Source organism: Vigna umbellata, chromosome 8, assembly GCF_029865625.1.
Source record: "Vigna umbellata cultivar VRB3 chromosome 8, Vumbellata_1.0, whole genome shotgun sequence".
Classification (NCBI taxonomy): domain Eukaryota; kingdom Viridiplantae; phylum Streptophyta; class Magnoliopsida; order Fabales; family Fabaceae; genus Vigna; species Vigna umbellata.
Window position 1 is genome coordinate 47066497 of NC_142172.1, and position 16598 is coordinate 47083094.

General features: G+C 31.7%; 2 protein-coding genes across 2 annotated transcripts; one reads left to right on the top strand and one right to left on the bottom strand.

The window, feature by feature from the left end:
* The first annotated feature begins 3652 nt into the window (after positions 1 to 3652).
* On the top strand, positions 3653 to 5607 carry LOC124827790 (uncharacterized). The gene has a single exon (XM_047300918.2). The coding sequence runs from the start codon at positions 4190 to 4192 to the stop codon at positions 5123 to 5125; it is 936 nt and encodes a 311-aa protein (XP_047156874.2). The 5' UTR covers positions 3653 to 4189; the 3' UTR covers positions 5126 to 5607.
* A 222-nt stretch (positions 5608 to 5829) lies between these two features.
* On the bottom strand, positions 5830 to 13050 carry ACR12 (ACT domain-containing protein). The gene is made up of 10 exons (XM_047300920.2): positions 12790 to 13050; positions 11334 to 11388; positions 10087 to 10209; positions 9469 to 9563; positions 8138 to 8222; positions 7890 to 7949; positions 6713 to 6768; positions 6474 to 6579; positions 6328 to 6396; positions 5830 to 6188 (listed from the first exon to the last, which is right to left on the bottom strand). The coding sequence occupies exons 1-10, from the start codon at positions 12924 to 12926 to the stop codon at positions 6126 to 6128; spliced, it is 849 nt and encodes a 282-aa protein (XP_047156876.2). The 5' UTR covers positions 12927 to 13050; the 3' UTR covers positions 5830 to 6125.
* Positions 13051 to 16598: the final 3548 nt, after the last annotated feature.

Here is a 16598-nt window from a genome sequence, read left to right on the forward strand (position 1 = left end):
TATCGTGTCTTATTGACCATTACTAACTTGTAGTTGATCATTCCTTATTATGATAATGACTAATTAGTAATCAATCATGGCTCTAAGCTGTTCTGGAAATTCCTAACTTGTACTTTCAATCACCTTTTACATGTGTGATTTTGATTCTTACATATCAATTGTGCAATTTTTTGCCCTAAATTGTTTGCAGGTATTGTAATCTATTCTATCCGTGATGGAATTTGCTGTTAGAATATGTTAGAATTACATGCTGACTTTTCCATCTTTACATCAATGCTAGAAAAGCACTTTGTAACAATGCTAATTAAACAATATTTAGAGTCCTGGTGTGTTTTACTGGGTCCCAAAGTCACTCACATCCTAGGCACTGCGTGTTATCCCTTGTTGAATGAGGTTTTGAAAGTCTTTCACATTTTTTACCAGCAAAAGCTATATTAAAGAAAGTTGAAAATAATAATAGGGTTGCGATGCTGGGATAAATTCCTGAAACTGGGAAAAAAATGAAAATTTCATCCAAAAAGTTTGAGAAAAACAAAGACTCTATAATAGATTTGAAGGAAAGTGAATCAATATATTTATAGAGATAAAAAGAAGATTGTGATGTTATTTGTTTTAAGAGACAGAGGTAAAAGTGAAGATATTGAGATAAATTTTATGAAAATTTTGATGGTTGTTATAAATAAAAAAATATAATAAAAATTAAAATATAAGGTTATATTTTTTCTTACGGTTAAAATTAATATAAAATAAAATAATTATTATTAGTTGATGAAGGACATGTTTGTTCAAATTTTTTTATTATAGATAGCTAATTTAATTAGAAAAGTAACTGAATTTAAATAAATTATAATTTAAAAAATAAAATAGTGAAATAATTATTTTAATTTAAAAAATAATTTAATTTAAATTAATAGCCACCGGATGAAATTGAAATATAATTATTTTAATTTAAAATAACGGTTAATTAAAAATTAGAAAGCAAATGTACACGGAAAATAAGAATCTTTATTATATATAAATATAAATTATTATTAATTATTATTGTTGTTGAACAAAGTCAAAATAATAATATAATAATAATGTAATATATCTTACTCAAATCATGTTTTATTTTTTTCATCATCATTTCCCTTGCGACATTATATATGAACAAAATTTTAATTATATTCAATTATAATTTTAACTTAAATTTGTAACTCACATCTAAATTGTTCTGTTAGTATGATGGATTCTTGAATTCAACTCTTGGTCTCAATGAAGTGAATAATCTAACATTAATTTAGCCGAAAATGGAATGTTAAGAGACATTGTATCAGAAATTTCCTCAATATTTGAGCTCATAGGATTTCAGAGATTGACAGATAAACATCAAATTAATGCAATAGAGGTAAGTACAAAAAATAATAAATTTAGAGTTAATTATTTTTTGTTAATTTTGTATCTTATAATTTATATAGTAATTCAGATTTAAATACTTAAACATTTAATTTTATAATCCTTTTCCAATTAGAAAATTATTAATTCAGGTTTCTCAACTGAATATTGCTAATGCAGTATAAAAGAACTGGGCCCAATTTTTTAATCCTTTTCCGATTAGAGAATTATTAATTCAGGTTTCTCAACTGAACATTGCTAATGCAGTATAAAAGGACTGGGCCGAGATGTAGATGATGGATCGGTTCGGATGCGTGATCCAGAAAATCCTTTACATATTCCTTTTATTATAAATTAATATATAGTATATGTTTATCTAATTTGACAGAATCCACTTAGTTCTCTACTATCTAAATATGCAGGAATAATGGATAATTCTTCATATTGCAGGTAATAATTCTTTTTTGTAAGAAATCCTGAACAGATGATACATTGTTTACCAGAGTTTTTAGTTAGTTTGGTAGGCTTAGACTAGGAGGTATTCAAATAGAAGACAGATATCTGTAGACAATATTCAACTTAACTTATGTTCTTTACTATTCTATCAGAAATGTTATTCTTCAAATATATGATAGTGTTTCTTATCCATGTTTATATGAAAATTCAAAATGGCATATTAAAGAATATATGGTACAGATTGAACCAATTTTACCACTATTGTTTACGTCTATATTCTAGTATTGTATATTCTAGGATTGTGTAACTATTGATTTGAAATAGATTGTTTTGGCATTGATAACATCGTGATCTTTGTGTAAGAGGCAGAGGCATGGAGACAAAGTATAGAATGTAACTTGTGCCTTGTGATGTTCATTTGTTGTTTGAGCGAAATCATGTCTATAAGAAAGCAGGGAAGATTGCTGGAACTCTAATAGGCAATTATAATTACATGTGGATTTTGTGTAAAAGACATAGCACTTTACCCATCCAATACGCAAAGTAGCATAAATGCACAATTCAAATAACCTTTTTCTTCAAACTTGAGTCGGACGAAGATTCCCCTTCTTCGGTCCTTTCAAAGACGTCGTTGGACTATTGTTTGTCTCTTACCACTTTCGTTGCTTTCGGAATGCTATCTATGTATTATTCAATTCAGGATTTGAATTTGGCATCCAAAACATTTTTGTAGGACTTAAATTCAGAAACTTGCAAAGAGAAATTATAATGCAGTACCATCTCACCCCTTTGCTTTCCTCAATATTGAACTGATTGTTTTTAAATTATGTATAGGAGTTACTATGGTACTTAGAATATAATAGTTTGATAGAATTCATTTCTACCACCAACAAAAATAAGAGTTATTGCCACGTAAATTTCAAATACTTTTTAAAAAATACATGTTTTTAAATTTCAATATGGACAAGGTATTTCAATAGGATGTCCAAAATAATGCATACAAAGAGTGTTTTTGTTAATTGAGAAGATAAGAGTTGAATGGACATTACTACAAACTATAACAAGCGAAATTTCTAAGAAATTTCTCCAGGTGGCTCTTTCTTACAAAACGTTGCAATTTCTATCTTAAAAGGAAACTCAGATAATCTTCTACTGCACATATGTTAATGAAAAAAAAAACTAGTTAGTTTGTATTGTAATAAAGCTCAATAATAAAAATATGAATGTTGCCTCTTCGTTCGCAATTATTCTCACGCATATGGTACAATCAAGTAAGATTGTACAAATAATATAATAATTCAATGGGAAAAGTTTAGCCTTATTTAGTTATCTGAAGAATAAATCTTTTAAGTCAAGTTGTTCATGCTGACGTGAAGTAACTTGCCGTGTTAAACTCCGCATTTGTGAAAATATAATCATCGTCACATATAAACGAGCTTAATTTTTCAAAAAGAGAAAATATTTTTTTTAAAAAATGTAAATTCATATTGATTTAACTGCAAAATCATGTGATATTATCACAATAATCTTATATATAAGATAAACTAAACATTCACGCAAATAGTGTCATATGAATCTACTTAAAAGTGTCGTAAAACAAGTTGTTAAATGTTGTTTTAAGAATCGATGGATCAGTCCGCAAGTTTCATTAAAGTAGTGGTCATGTCATTGTCTTATAAACTCTTGAAAGATGTTATTTAACAACGTATATCTTGTTGAGTTTAATTTTGGTAGTTTGTGTAAATATATTTTCACTCTAAATCACACTTGAGTGCAGTAACTATTATAAAAATATATATTAATTAAATTCCGCTGTAGAGCATAATAATTTATTAAAAAGTTATTCCGAAACAATGAGCCTCTCTATGTTACTAATTTGAATCATAAATCCATATTTACGTCTCTAACGGCCAATGCAACACTTACGTTTTGTCGATAGTTGGAGAATGGTACAATTGGTATTGTAAGAGGATGTGGCTGTTAGTCTGAAATTTCCTTAATGGAAAAGCACCTTAACAACCCAAAACAAAACCTCTTCTTACTTGGCGTAAAATACCAAACCCTTTATTTGCCTTATGAGACACGCACCAACCACACCAACTTTTTCCCTTGTGAAAGGAGGTTCCTGGCCGTGTCACTTGGCTTCATTTACTCATCATATCTAACTTCATCCACTTCCAAAATAACAGCACTATAAAAGATCCTCTAATTTGGTGTGACCTTTGGAACATAAAACACTTGTGTTAGTGTTTGTTTACTCGTCATAACTAACTCGATACTGCATTTCCTTTTTTTTTCTTTAGTTACTGTGTTGGAATTTTCATTCCTCTTTCTTTCTTGGGTTGGCCTAGCAGGCACTATGCTAGAGGGGCATCAACTTTTGGGTTTTGGCTTCTTTGTAGTTGGTTTATGGCACTTCTTCAACCACGTCAAGCTCCATGCCCTTAGTTCTAAGTCCTACACATCAACCCTATGGTTTCCCACCACAATATCCAGATACTTGGAGCTCCACTTCATCATGGCAAGCTGCACCATCTTTATTGCCATGGAGCTCTTCATTGCTCCCATTCATCACCAACCATTTGACGTTGATGGAACCATTCCCACCACCCATCTCCACAACTTTGAACACTCTTCCATGGCCATGGCTTTCTTGGTGTATGCCATCTTTGCCATAGTTCTTGATAGAAAATGCAGCAAAGCTCAAAATGAGCTAACTCATTTGCTGGGAGCCATAGCTTTTACACAGCAATTTCTTCTTATCCACCTTCACTCTAGAGATCACATGGGACCAGAAGGCCAATACCACTTCTTGTTGCAACTTTTGATTCTTATTTCTTTGGCTACAACCCTCATGGGAATTGGCAGGCCTAAGAGCTTCTTGGTCTGCTTTGTACGTTCTGTGAGCATTGTCTTCCAAGGTGTGTGGCTTATGATCATGGGGTTCTTGCTTTGGACACCAGGATTTCAAGCCAAAGGTTGTTTCATGCACCTTGAAGAATCTGATGAATATGTGGTGAAATGCAGTGACGATGAGTCTCTTCATCGTGCTATCTCCTTGGTGAACATTCAATTCAGCTTCTTGTTGATTGTAGTCACCGTTTTCGCCATGTCTTTCTACTTGATTATTGTTAGAAGATATGGTGAAAAGGTGGAGTATGTTTCATTGATAAAGGAGGAACATTACCGTGACGAAGATGGATTGGTGAAACATAAGGGCTCTATCGACAACGTTGAAAATAGCATGGACGTTGAATCCCAATCTCCAAAGAAAAGCAAGCAAGAGCATATTTAAATAGAGCACTTTGTGAAACCAAAGGCATTACTGGTGTAAGTGGTCCGTTTTCAACATAATTATTGTAAAAATTAATAATTTTATTGTTTTCGTTGAAAAATACTTGTAGTCTCTAAAGATTTGTCTGGTAGGATAACAAATTAACTCGAGTGCAAATATATTGCTTAAATTAAACTCTACTTTGAGATAAATTATTCGTGACAATGCGGTTATTCCGAGTATACTTAACGCTAATTAGGAAAACTCCATTCACAAAACCACGACTTGCACAGCATAGCAGCCCATCAGAACGAAAGAGACAACATCTCAACTATAAGACAATGATAAGTGAAAGCACACAAGTCTTAGCTCAACCAAACATAAGATAGCATAACCCCGGTCTCGTTCTATGTTCGCAGGCTTTTGTGAAGTTTGTCTATTGTATCATTTGCAATTACCTGTTTTTTAAATGACAAATCTAGAGCGAAGATTGTTGGTTGCAAGATGGTGTTTAACTATGACTTCTGATGTATTTCTTTTTTGCAAGTGTTATTTACTCTTTACACAGAAAAGTATATTCTCTTTTTGAAAATAGTATTCAAAGGGACCCTAAATTCTGCAATTCTGCTTCCTTTTGATCTTAAAAAAATTCTATTGAAACTAATGCAATGCTTGTGTTTCACTACAAAATGAAATTATGAAAATCGTAGAAACCAATAAACAAATGAGGCAAAATTCATGTTCCGATTGTTTTTAGCTTTCATATCTGATTTAAGGGGTGATCAGTAAGTTCCAGGTATCCATAGATCCCATACCATAGGCAACAGAACATCTATTCGTTCCATAATTAGTTACAGGTATTCATTCATAGGTTCCATAAGCAACAAGAGCAACACGTACCCGTTCCATAATGTGGTAGCAGTAAAGCTACCGTATGACTCTAGCTCGTGATCACGAGGTCACGGCTAATTTGGTGTGCGAACAGTTATAGTGGCTTGCTTAGCAGGTAAAGGTGGTTCCTTCAGTAACTATCAATATCTGTGTCTGGCGTCCGCAGGTAGTAACGAAGACAATTCACCAAAACCTGCTCATTCAAAATCACAAAAATGAACTTGTTGTGCAATTAAATTCTGCGGAATGACATGGTGTTGGATAAAAGGTAAGGCGACTTGTATAAAATCAAGATTTTAAATAGTTTTCATTTCTTTAACACAAAGGGTTACCTGAGACATCGAACTGTTCAATGCAGCCCCACCGTAACTGACATGAAATTTATCCTTAGCAACCAAACCCTGAGAGAAAAGAGCGGTAAAGTTACTTAAGGGTAAATGGGGCAAACAGAAGGCGACATAGACAAAGAGGAAGATACTTCTGTATCAATCTCAGCCGATTCAACATCAATGTTCACATCTGAAATGACTCTGATGATTTCAACAAGCAATCCAGGCTTATCTGCCGTCTCTATACATAGCAAGCTGATAGATATTGAATTAAAAAGAATTAGACACCTATTTCATATTGGGTTGTTTATTATGCTAATATTATTTGGCGCGAGCAAGTAATAAACAGCTCAAAGACTACAGCATCCAGTCGTTATAAGATGCAAACCTCCTCTTGGGCCCATCTTCCTTAACCTGTATATGAGTTTTGATATCCTCATTACGCTGGATAAAACAGCAAAAGAAAGTTTAAATTAGCAAGACTGAGACCATGCATCGGACCCATAAATCAGTTCATTGAATTGTTTACTTGCCACCAGCAGAATCTGGTAGAACCGAGCTTTATCTAGGGTTTTGTGAATATGTAGCTAGGACACTCGTTAGGGAATGAGAATAGAAACTAATAAAAAATTACAAACATTTAATAAAAAAACTCAAGATATTAATAAAGACTTGAGTAATAAAAGTTATTTTAATCCCATCAAAAGCTAACAAAACCCTTGTTCCATATAGAAAGAACCAATCATCTTTTGGTAATCCAATCTATATACAGCATGATAATATGCACCAAAAACACGAAAAGTGTGGCATGTTATATAACTTGAACATTCCAGTATATAAATGTAGCAGCCCCAACTTAGTCAGCTAGTGATAATGCAGGCAATAATTAGACATGGAAAATTATATAAAGAAAGCCACAGTGGCCATGGAATCTGAGAAGTGAAGAATGAATCTTTATCATTTAATACGAATAATCTCAAGAAGTCTAAAAAAGAGGTGATCACGTAATCTCTCTGACAAGATTGCAGAAGAGAAACCCAAATGGCTTTCCAATGCAGACACTCAATTTTTCAAATAGAAAGAGATACACAAATACAGGAATAAGTATAATTGGTCTGCGTTCAGAATAATGATGTTTGATCTCTAGCCGGTCAAAATCAGGAGGCAGCTCCCAAAAATTTTAATTAACAATAGAAAACACTAGATAATTAAAAAGGAAAAAGTGAAAAAATAACTATCCACTACCTGAACATAAAGCGACAACAACATTCTATTTAATTTATAGAATAAATATTAACATAAGATTGGCAAAGCCATCTACTGGGAAATGGCAACATGGATGCATTAATAAATCAGATATGATGTCAGTATTTTTTTTTCCGAGGCCTTGACATTCACCCAGGCACACAAAACTTTGGTCTATCAAATAAATTAGGAAACAGTTAATAAATAGTTGCGTTCTTCCTCAAAAAGGTAAAATAGTAATAATAACAAAGCAGAGGTCTTCATTAAATAAGTAATATTTATTTTATTCAAGAAACCAAAGCTGGAAGAGTACAATTCACCTTCTTCTTCGGAGACTTTATGCCAAACACTTCACCCATCGCTAGTAGTTCACTTGACTCCTACAAAAATTATATAATATTTGTGAGTAAAGAAAAACTGAAAATTAAGAGCAAAAAAAAGGTATATTGGGAAAAAGTAACTAGGAAAAGTTGTGTTTATAAGAAATTGTTAGTTATAACCAAGCTTTTCGTATGTAAAAGTAATCATTTAAAAAACCCATAGGCAAGAATCTACCAGACAAACTTACAGGATGATATTTTAACAGATTGTTAATGATGGTAAGTCGAATTCTCTCTAACATATCAGGATCTTCAACTTTGCGCCCAGTATCTCTGAGAATATGAACATCAAATAAGTCTGTAAAGACTAAAAAGCTTCAATGAAGCATTGATAACAAAATAGACAATCAATAAACAGTGAGATCTATATGATTTTCATACATTCAAGTACATTGAGATTAACTTAACATACTTTAGAAAATACAAAACTAAGAATAATTTGATCACCTTTCTAATGTTGTTCATGTTTGCAAGATTTGATATGAATAATCTCAGTAACATACGGTTATAATTTGACAGTTAGGTCAATAAAAATAGAACTTTTACAAGTTATTGATGGTGGGAGACTAAGAGCAACTTACACCTCAAGCATTCAAGAGAACAAATTTTCTCATGTGGACTCTTGAGAAAGATTGATTGAATTTAGCAACATCGAAGACTGTATTTCAGAAAATTCCCTAACATGCTCATTTCTAAATAAGTGAAAATTACAGAACGTAGCAGAATGAGATGAAGAATGAAACCAAATTACAAATGGGAAATCCTTCATGGTGGACTCTCGCAAACTTTAAACCATCATCACCCAAATCCAAGGAATGAAGAGATCCAGAAGAAGCATAACCTTGAGATATAAATTTCAATGGGTTAACATACAAAGCAGTGACCACAGAACTGACATCCCTCCCATCTGAATGCAGCCACACTTAATTTGGATAACTTGATGGCATAAAGAACAGGTCCATGTACGGAAAAGCCAAAAACCCATTTTGTCTGCCAAAGAATAGTTTTCGGAAACCAAATTTCAAATAGATAAACTTGATTTCCTGTTAAGTTCTACAACAAATTTCCTAAGTAACAACCCCATACAAAAGAAAATCCCATATAAGCTTCCCAATTCTTTCAGCCAGAACTAAGACTGTAATTAAGGAGCCCGCATAGAGACCACAACAAAGGCAGGCTAAAGTTGACACTACAACTAAGGAAGCTTTCCAACACCACTAAAGGAAAATAAATCACCTTCCAAACTAACATCCAAGAACACAGGGTGATCCATTGAGTTAAAGTATGATTTTCCTGAACCCAGACACGTCTCCTTAGAGAGAACATGACCATGACTCACAGATAAGAGAAATTTCAGTTAAAGATGAAAAAGACTGAATAATGTATTAATTTATCAAAGAAAAGGAACAATTATCAGTTAATAACAAATTCACTCATTTTGTTCATTTACTGCAGAAATTGTTACTCAATAAAAAGAAAACACTGTAAAGAACTGGAAGAAAAAGAAAGTGAGACCTACGATTGTGTAATGAAAAATTTCGTTTGCTTGACTAATCCCTCCGTAGAGACAGTTCCCTTTGAAACATCCAGTCCCAGATCTTTTAATGCTTTCATCTGCCTTGATATGAACAAATAAAGATCAATTATTGACAGTAAATATGAAATGACGTTGAGAGAGAAAATGACCTAAAAATTCTAATACAGTTCTATATAAATGAAGCCCTCTTGTGACAGAAAAAAACAGTGATCTGAAACCCTAAAATATTATCTTTTCCAATATAATCTCAAAAAAATTATTGATTATAATAAGCCTTTCAACACTCATGATGATTCCATTTTCTTTTCTTTCTTTAAAAACTATAATGTTCTGTGACTTTAGGGTGAATTTTATAAAACCAACTTGAAATAAACCAATGAGGCTTGTTTACTAAGGGGCAATGACATATGTAATGAAGAAATATAAATAAACGAAGAAAAACTTGGGACCTGCATATACATGATAAAACTTGTCTAACAATTAAATAGTGACAGCATCACTTAAACAAGAAAATATCAGTTTAAGGATAGCCCATTGTAGAGATCCAACTGGATTGAAAACATTTAAATTGCATAATTTAGTTTCCTGTAGCCAGATCACCGTGTCAAGAAGAGCTCCAAGGCGATCCCCAAAGCTAAGCTGCACAATTGTTGCTTCAGAATCTGAGTCTTGGTCAATTAGAACTATTGGCATAGGAACATTGTCGGGATTGTCACTGGATTTCTGCACAGTGTGAATTAACCAATAAAAAAAGTCACAAATAGATGTATGTATAAGCATAGCATACAAAACCAGAGGGCTCAGGGCCTATGTAGTGAATTGTTAACAAAAGGCTATACTCTTGGCAAATATATCTATCAATGATAGCAGTGACAATATTAGACCAGCACAAACACACCCAACACTAGGTGAATATAATACACTTGTAAAATACACAGGAGTTTCGAATGTAAAGAATAAGCTGAACTGTAGTGCAACAGACATCTAGTCCAGTAGATATTAATCCACATTTGAGAGAAATTTCCCAGAAAGAAAAAAGAAATTGCTTGAGACCTGCATATAACATTCTCAATAACAAAAGGAGTTTGAGAAAACATGATCATCACAAAATTACAACGACACAGATCAACTGATTGGAGGATTGATAATTGGAAGCCCACAAGAAAGTTAGATTCCTGTGCAGCAGTCCTTCAAACCGAGCTAAACTTTATATTTATCCCTCTTGGACATTAAGATAGGTGATCTGCATCATCTACACGCAGATCCTCAGGGACTCAAGTAAAAACCTTCATTAGACATAGCTCACCGCTCAAAACAATCTAAAAAAGAAAGCTATGATTTTTTTTTCTTTTTTCTTTTTTTGTTTAAAAGTATCATACTCAAATTTCAGAAAGTTAAAAGGTTTTGGTAACAAAGGAAAATATCAGAAGGTGCAAGGGGGAAGGAAAGGAAATTCTCCGACTTTAGTCATGGTTCCTCAACGTATATTTCACAGCTCCATTTGGCTGCTAGTAAAGAAAAATATTTCATATAAAATGGAAAAAGAGGCAAAAATGATAGCAAAAAAGATATCTTTCTAAGATCAGGAAGGAAACAGAAAACACTATGTACTATAATGTTATGACACAATAGCCCTATTGAGTCCGAAACTACTTTTTCTCTTCTAATGCAGTCCCTCACTTTTATGTTATTCTTTGCAATTCAGTTCCTTGTGGATTAAAATTATACAATTTACGGATAATAACAAAGATGAGCACACATAAAATCGATGTTTACTGATCATATTTTTCAACTGCCAAACAAATGGTATATGTGAATGCAATGGGGGCAAGAAACACAACACTGACCAGTGAAGCGGAACCAACTGCATTCACATGATATGCAGAAGCAAATATAATGTTCCTGCAAAACGTGCCAACCAGTAATAAGAGACAAGTGGTATAGATACATCCTGGTGACTACTGCTTAGAATATTAAAGTTCCATTAGGGATATAGACTAGAATGCAAACCCTATCAATAAAAGTGGCCAAACCAACCTTCATTAACTAAACAAAATAGCACCATCAAACATATCTTGATCTTAAAATCATATATGGGATCATGAACCCACATATAGGATACAAAGGGATGCACAATAAGCAAAAAACAATAACAAAAACTGAATAAACAGAGTTTACCCATAATGGGGAATGGATGCTAAATGGAAGCTTTCAAGAATAAGGGTTTTCAAAGCAGGAGTGAAATGGTTCATTCCTAACTAAACGTTGGTACTAAAAGAAATGCCCTTAAATAAGAGAAAGATTACTGTATGGATTGATTGATACAGGCTTTAAGGTTTACAGTATCATCTCACTGACTTAACATAGGCATTGTCACAATTATATATGTTTCATACATGCCCAACTGTAATGGCTTGAGGTACCAAGGCCACTGCCTCCACCTCCATCAAAGAAAAGTATTTATAGTTTTGACTACTAAGATACTACCATCAATTTTTCAGTATATACAAATGAAATGAATAAGGGATAGCTTCAATCACAACAATGCATTGAGGTGACTGCCTTGGAACTACCAAACTTTTACTATTTTACTATTTAGCATTATCATGAATTGAAAGCGGAATTTGATTTTGAGAAGGGGGCATTGACAAATTGGGTGAAAGAACTTGACGTGAAAATTCTTCCAAAACATCAGGACAATAAAATAATAGATCAATGGTCAAAGGGAAAGATAAATAACTTGGAGCATGAATGACAAAGTCATCCAACTTTGACTCTTAGTCAAACACTTCAAATACACCCGTACATTTGCTCACTCGAATCACTCCCACTGAATTTACACACAACAAGAGTAGGTTCAACCAAAATATCTAGACACGGGCACTGGAGTCACTGAACTCAAGAATAGTATAAGCTCACAACTAAATACTGGTTCCACTAAAATCCACTTTCCCGTCAAATTTTGTTCCTAAGAACATTGACTAATTTTATGAATAGAAAAACAACCAAAATTTAAAAAGCAAAAGTCAGCTATCAATATTCGGTTTATAGTTCCTACTCAATTCTTTCATGATAATCAGCATCACACTTCAGATTTCACTCCATCCCTGGGGAACATCACATTCTCTTTCTCGTTCTCACTCTTATTCTCATCCGATCACTTCCGTCTTCATCTATCCACACGTGACTAGAATCGCAGTGGATTAAGACACCGTAATAATTGGCTTCAGTAAACACTCCGATTTGAAAAACTACTAAAGAAAAAAACAGGAAAAGTAAAGTGCGGCGAAGAGCAATTCTCACCCGTTCCTAGAGAAGGAGGTTGAGGAACGGAAGACGACGTCGGAAGGAGGAGAGAGGAGCGGAATGGAACGCGGATCAGAAACCCTACCACCGTGTAGGGCGAATGAAGGAGCGAGGAAAACATTGGTGAAAGCCATTGTCTGTGATGATTGACGAGAGTGGAAGTTGAGTTGGTAAGAGGTGCGTGTATATTATAGCTACGTTATTATATATATAGTAAACTCGGTGCTTTGGCTATTTGGTTGTTTGGCTTTGTCTGGTTGATGAGTGTAGTTGCTCGGTGCTGACGATCGCTTCGAGGGGGACGGATGAGACGACCACGTCGGATCCAACGGCTACTGTTGCTTCATCGACGTCACCATTTTATTTTTATAAACAACTTGCTAATTATTCACACTAATGATTATAAAATGTCTTTCTTTACTAATATTTTTAAGAGGTGGAGTTGGATAACATATTACCAAAAATATTGGATATTTTTGTTTGTATTTAAAAAGAAAGTGATGGTGTAAAAGTAAAAATGGGAAAGGAAAGTAAAATTTAGCTTTTAAGAAGTAACCTGAATTGTTGCTTCTCTAAAATGTAGTTTTCTTAAAAACAAATTCTCTTTTTATATTTTTAAAATAATATTATCTGTGAAAATTGTTAACATGATTACTTTATTAAAAAATAACTTTTAAAATAAAAATTTAAACAAAATGTGATGTATTATTCCTTCACAAGTGTTACAGATTATACGTTATTACTGATTGTAGTACAGAATCGAATATATATATATATATATATATATATATATATACAGTGATTGAGTGTACTTTTTTACAGTATTTTTTACTTGTTTTTTGCTTTTAAATTTTTCTGAAAATAAATAGTTTGGTAATTTAATTATTTAGACTAGTTAGAACGTTTTCTGACTACAAAAACTTTGAATAAATAATCAATTTATCATTCAGAATACTATAATGCAGTGCATATGAATTTTAACATTTCATTAATTCGTCGCGTAATATTACATACTGTCATTTACGTTTTAAAAGAGTTTGAGTATATAATAAAAAAAAATTGATTATCTACTAAATTAATCATTCTAATCAAATATTTATTTCCTTCAAATGTATTTTAGATTTTCCTTTAGTTTATTGATTTTTTATTGTGAAATTTGTAAATAATTCCAATGCTAAAAATATGTTAGACATGCATAAAGAATAATATTAAAGGAGTATATTTATTCATTCTTAAAATTTGAGATCAAAATATATCAATGTAAAAAAATAATTTTAATTTCACATGAAAATTTAAAAATTAAAAACATATTTAACATCTTTATATTAACCGGTTAAGATGTAAGTATATACTATTAGATGTAAGTGAAGTTTTTTAATGATAGAAGAACTATAAATAATTCAACTTTAATTATAAAAGTTTTACTTCAAAGATGCATGTAATTCGGTTGTTAACTTTCACTTATGAATTTGAAAGAGAATGAATCGACGAAGTAAGAAAATTTGAAAGTAAAGTTTTTCTTTTTAATTTTATATCATTTGGAGGTTAACGTAATTAAATTTAAATGAAAATTTTACATGAAATTATATTTATAGAAAATATTGTATTACATGTTAAAAAATATATTTAAAGTCTCTTTAACCTTACAAAATTGGTTTGTAATGTAAAATTTGCAAGCATTTGTATGTTATAAATTAGTTTTATATTTAAACAATATAGGACTTCCAACACACTTCATTTATGTCAGTGCATATACATTTTTAGCATGAGACTAAACAGTAGTGATGGTCTGATAGGGGTAATAAGAATAAACTAAACAAGCAACAAACTTTGTTGGGATAAATAGTGACTTTGATATCATGTTAAGAATAATACTTTAAACATAAGTCAATCCTATAAAATCAATTTGAAAGGTACGGTTTTATACTATAAATTTGTCATACCTCTAGTGGAGATAGGTAGGACAATGGATCAGGTCGAACATTAATAGTGCTTATATGTTACCAAACTGCAACACAAATTCACTCATTATCATTCTTGTTACCCATCAATTACCCATAGATTTTAAGAAACGTGCAAATATCAACGGATACTCACGAATATTTAAAAAAAAAATCATAATTTTAAGTCTGAAAGTAAAAATGAGAAATTTGAGCTTCATATAAAAATGAAGATGTACAAATTTATTGTTTTAAAGTTTTTACTTAAAAAGACCTTAAATGTGAATTGAACTCATATCTCATTAATATTGTATATTTTTAACAATCCTTCCAAAAAAAACCTATCAATCCAAAATTTCAAAAAGGTATTCTTCACATTCACTTTGGGTAAAATCATCTTTGAAAATAGTTTAACCCATATGCATACATCCAAGCTTTTAAAATCAACTATAAGTATGAATCCAACGACGAAAAAAATATATTTTTCTGTAAAGAAATTAGCCAAAGTTTTTATACAAAAAAATTGAAGTATATATTTACTTGATAAAAACTCTTTTTTTCTATCCACTGTAATAATGAAAAAAAAAACAAAAACTGGTAAAGAATATCAAATTAAATAAATGAACCCAAACTGACTTATTAACAGGATGATCCATTACATTACAAAAAGTTATTTTAACCATGATCTCATTAGATGAATAATGAGAACTATTGTATCAAAATTTTATAATAATTTGAATTATAAATTAATTTTGTAATGTTTGACTTTGTTACCGTAAAAAGTTTATAAGGAGCTTTGACTCCCCAGTTTTTTTTTTTTATATATATGTAAATTATAGTATAAATATGTTTTTTAAGTATATTTTATGTAATAGGCATCTATGGAAATTTTACACATCTATCTTGATATCCCAAAATATCTCGTGAAGATTCCTCAATAAAATCAATTAAGAAATAACAACCGTGGAGCTATTTGATTTATAACGTACCAAGTTGTCCAATCCTCAAACACCCTTGCATTCTTTAATTGTTAGGTTCATCAACAACCACCAAATTAGGAATGAGAACTTGTCAGGTCGGACACGAATAGTATTTATCCGCAATTCGATCAGACAAAAAAAGAGAATTTTATCCGCTCGATCCACTATCTGCACGGATATCTGCGAATATTTTTAAACCTGTAGATACCTGCAAATATTTAAAAAAAATATATTTTTATAAAATATTATAATAAAACTTAAATAAAATTAAAAAAATATAATATATATTAACTTAAATATAAATTAAAATTTAATTTAATTATATTTAATCTTATAAAATATAAATTAATGTTAATTAAATTTAACTTAATAAAATAAAAATTAAATTTTTATTTTTATTTTTTGCGGGTAGCGGATATCCGCGGGTACGGATAGTATAATATCTGCGGGTACGGATAGTAATATCCGCACCCGACCCGTTTATAAGCGGGTATTAAAAAACCCGCAACCTGCAGGTAGTAAATATCCACGAGTACCAACTATCCGTTGCGGATTTTATCTACGGATATTCGCGAGCGCGAATTTTTTTGTCATCCTACGCCAATCAGTATCAGAAGTTTGTGAAACAACATTAAAGTGCATATAATGTAACAATGTAAAAAAATTTTGTCTCCGCCATATGTAAAATTATCTATAATCACACCTTACACCTCATTCACATACACAGACACAATAAATGGACTGAAGTTTTTTCTTTTCCACCACCTATATTACAAACACGAACAAGACCAATAAATATGTGTTTTTGAAAACAAAGTGTATCATATAGACCGTATGGTCAAACACATCTCAAAGTGATGGTTCGGTCAACTATATCCACTGCTTT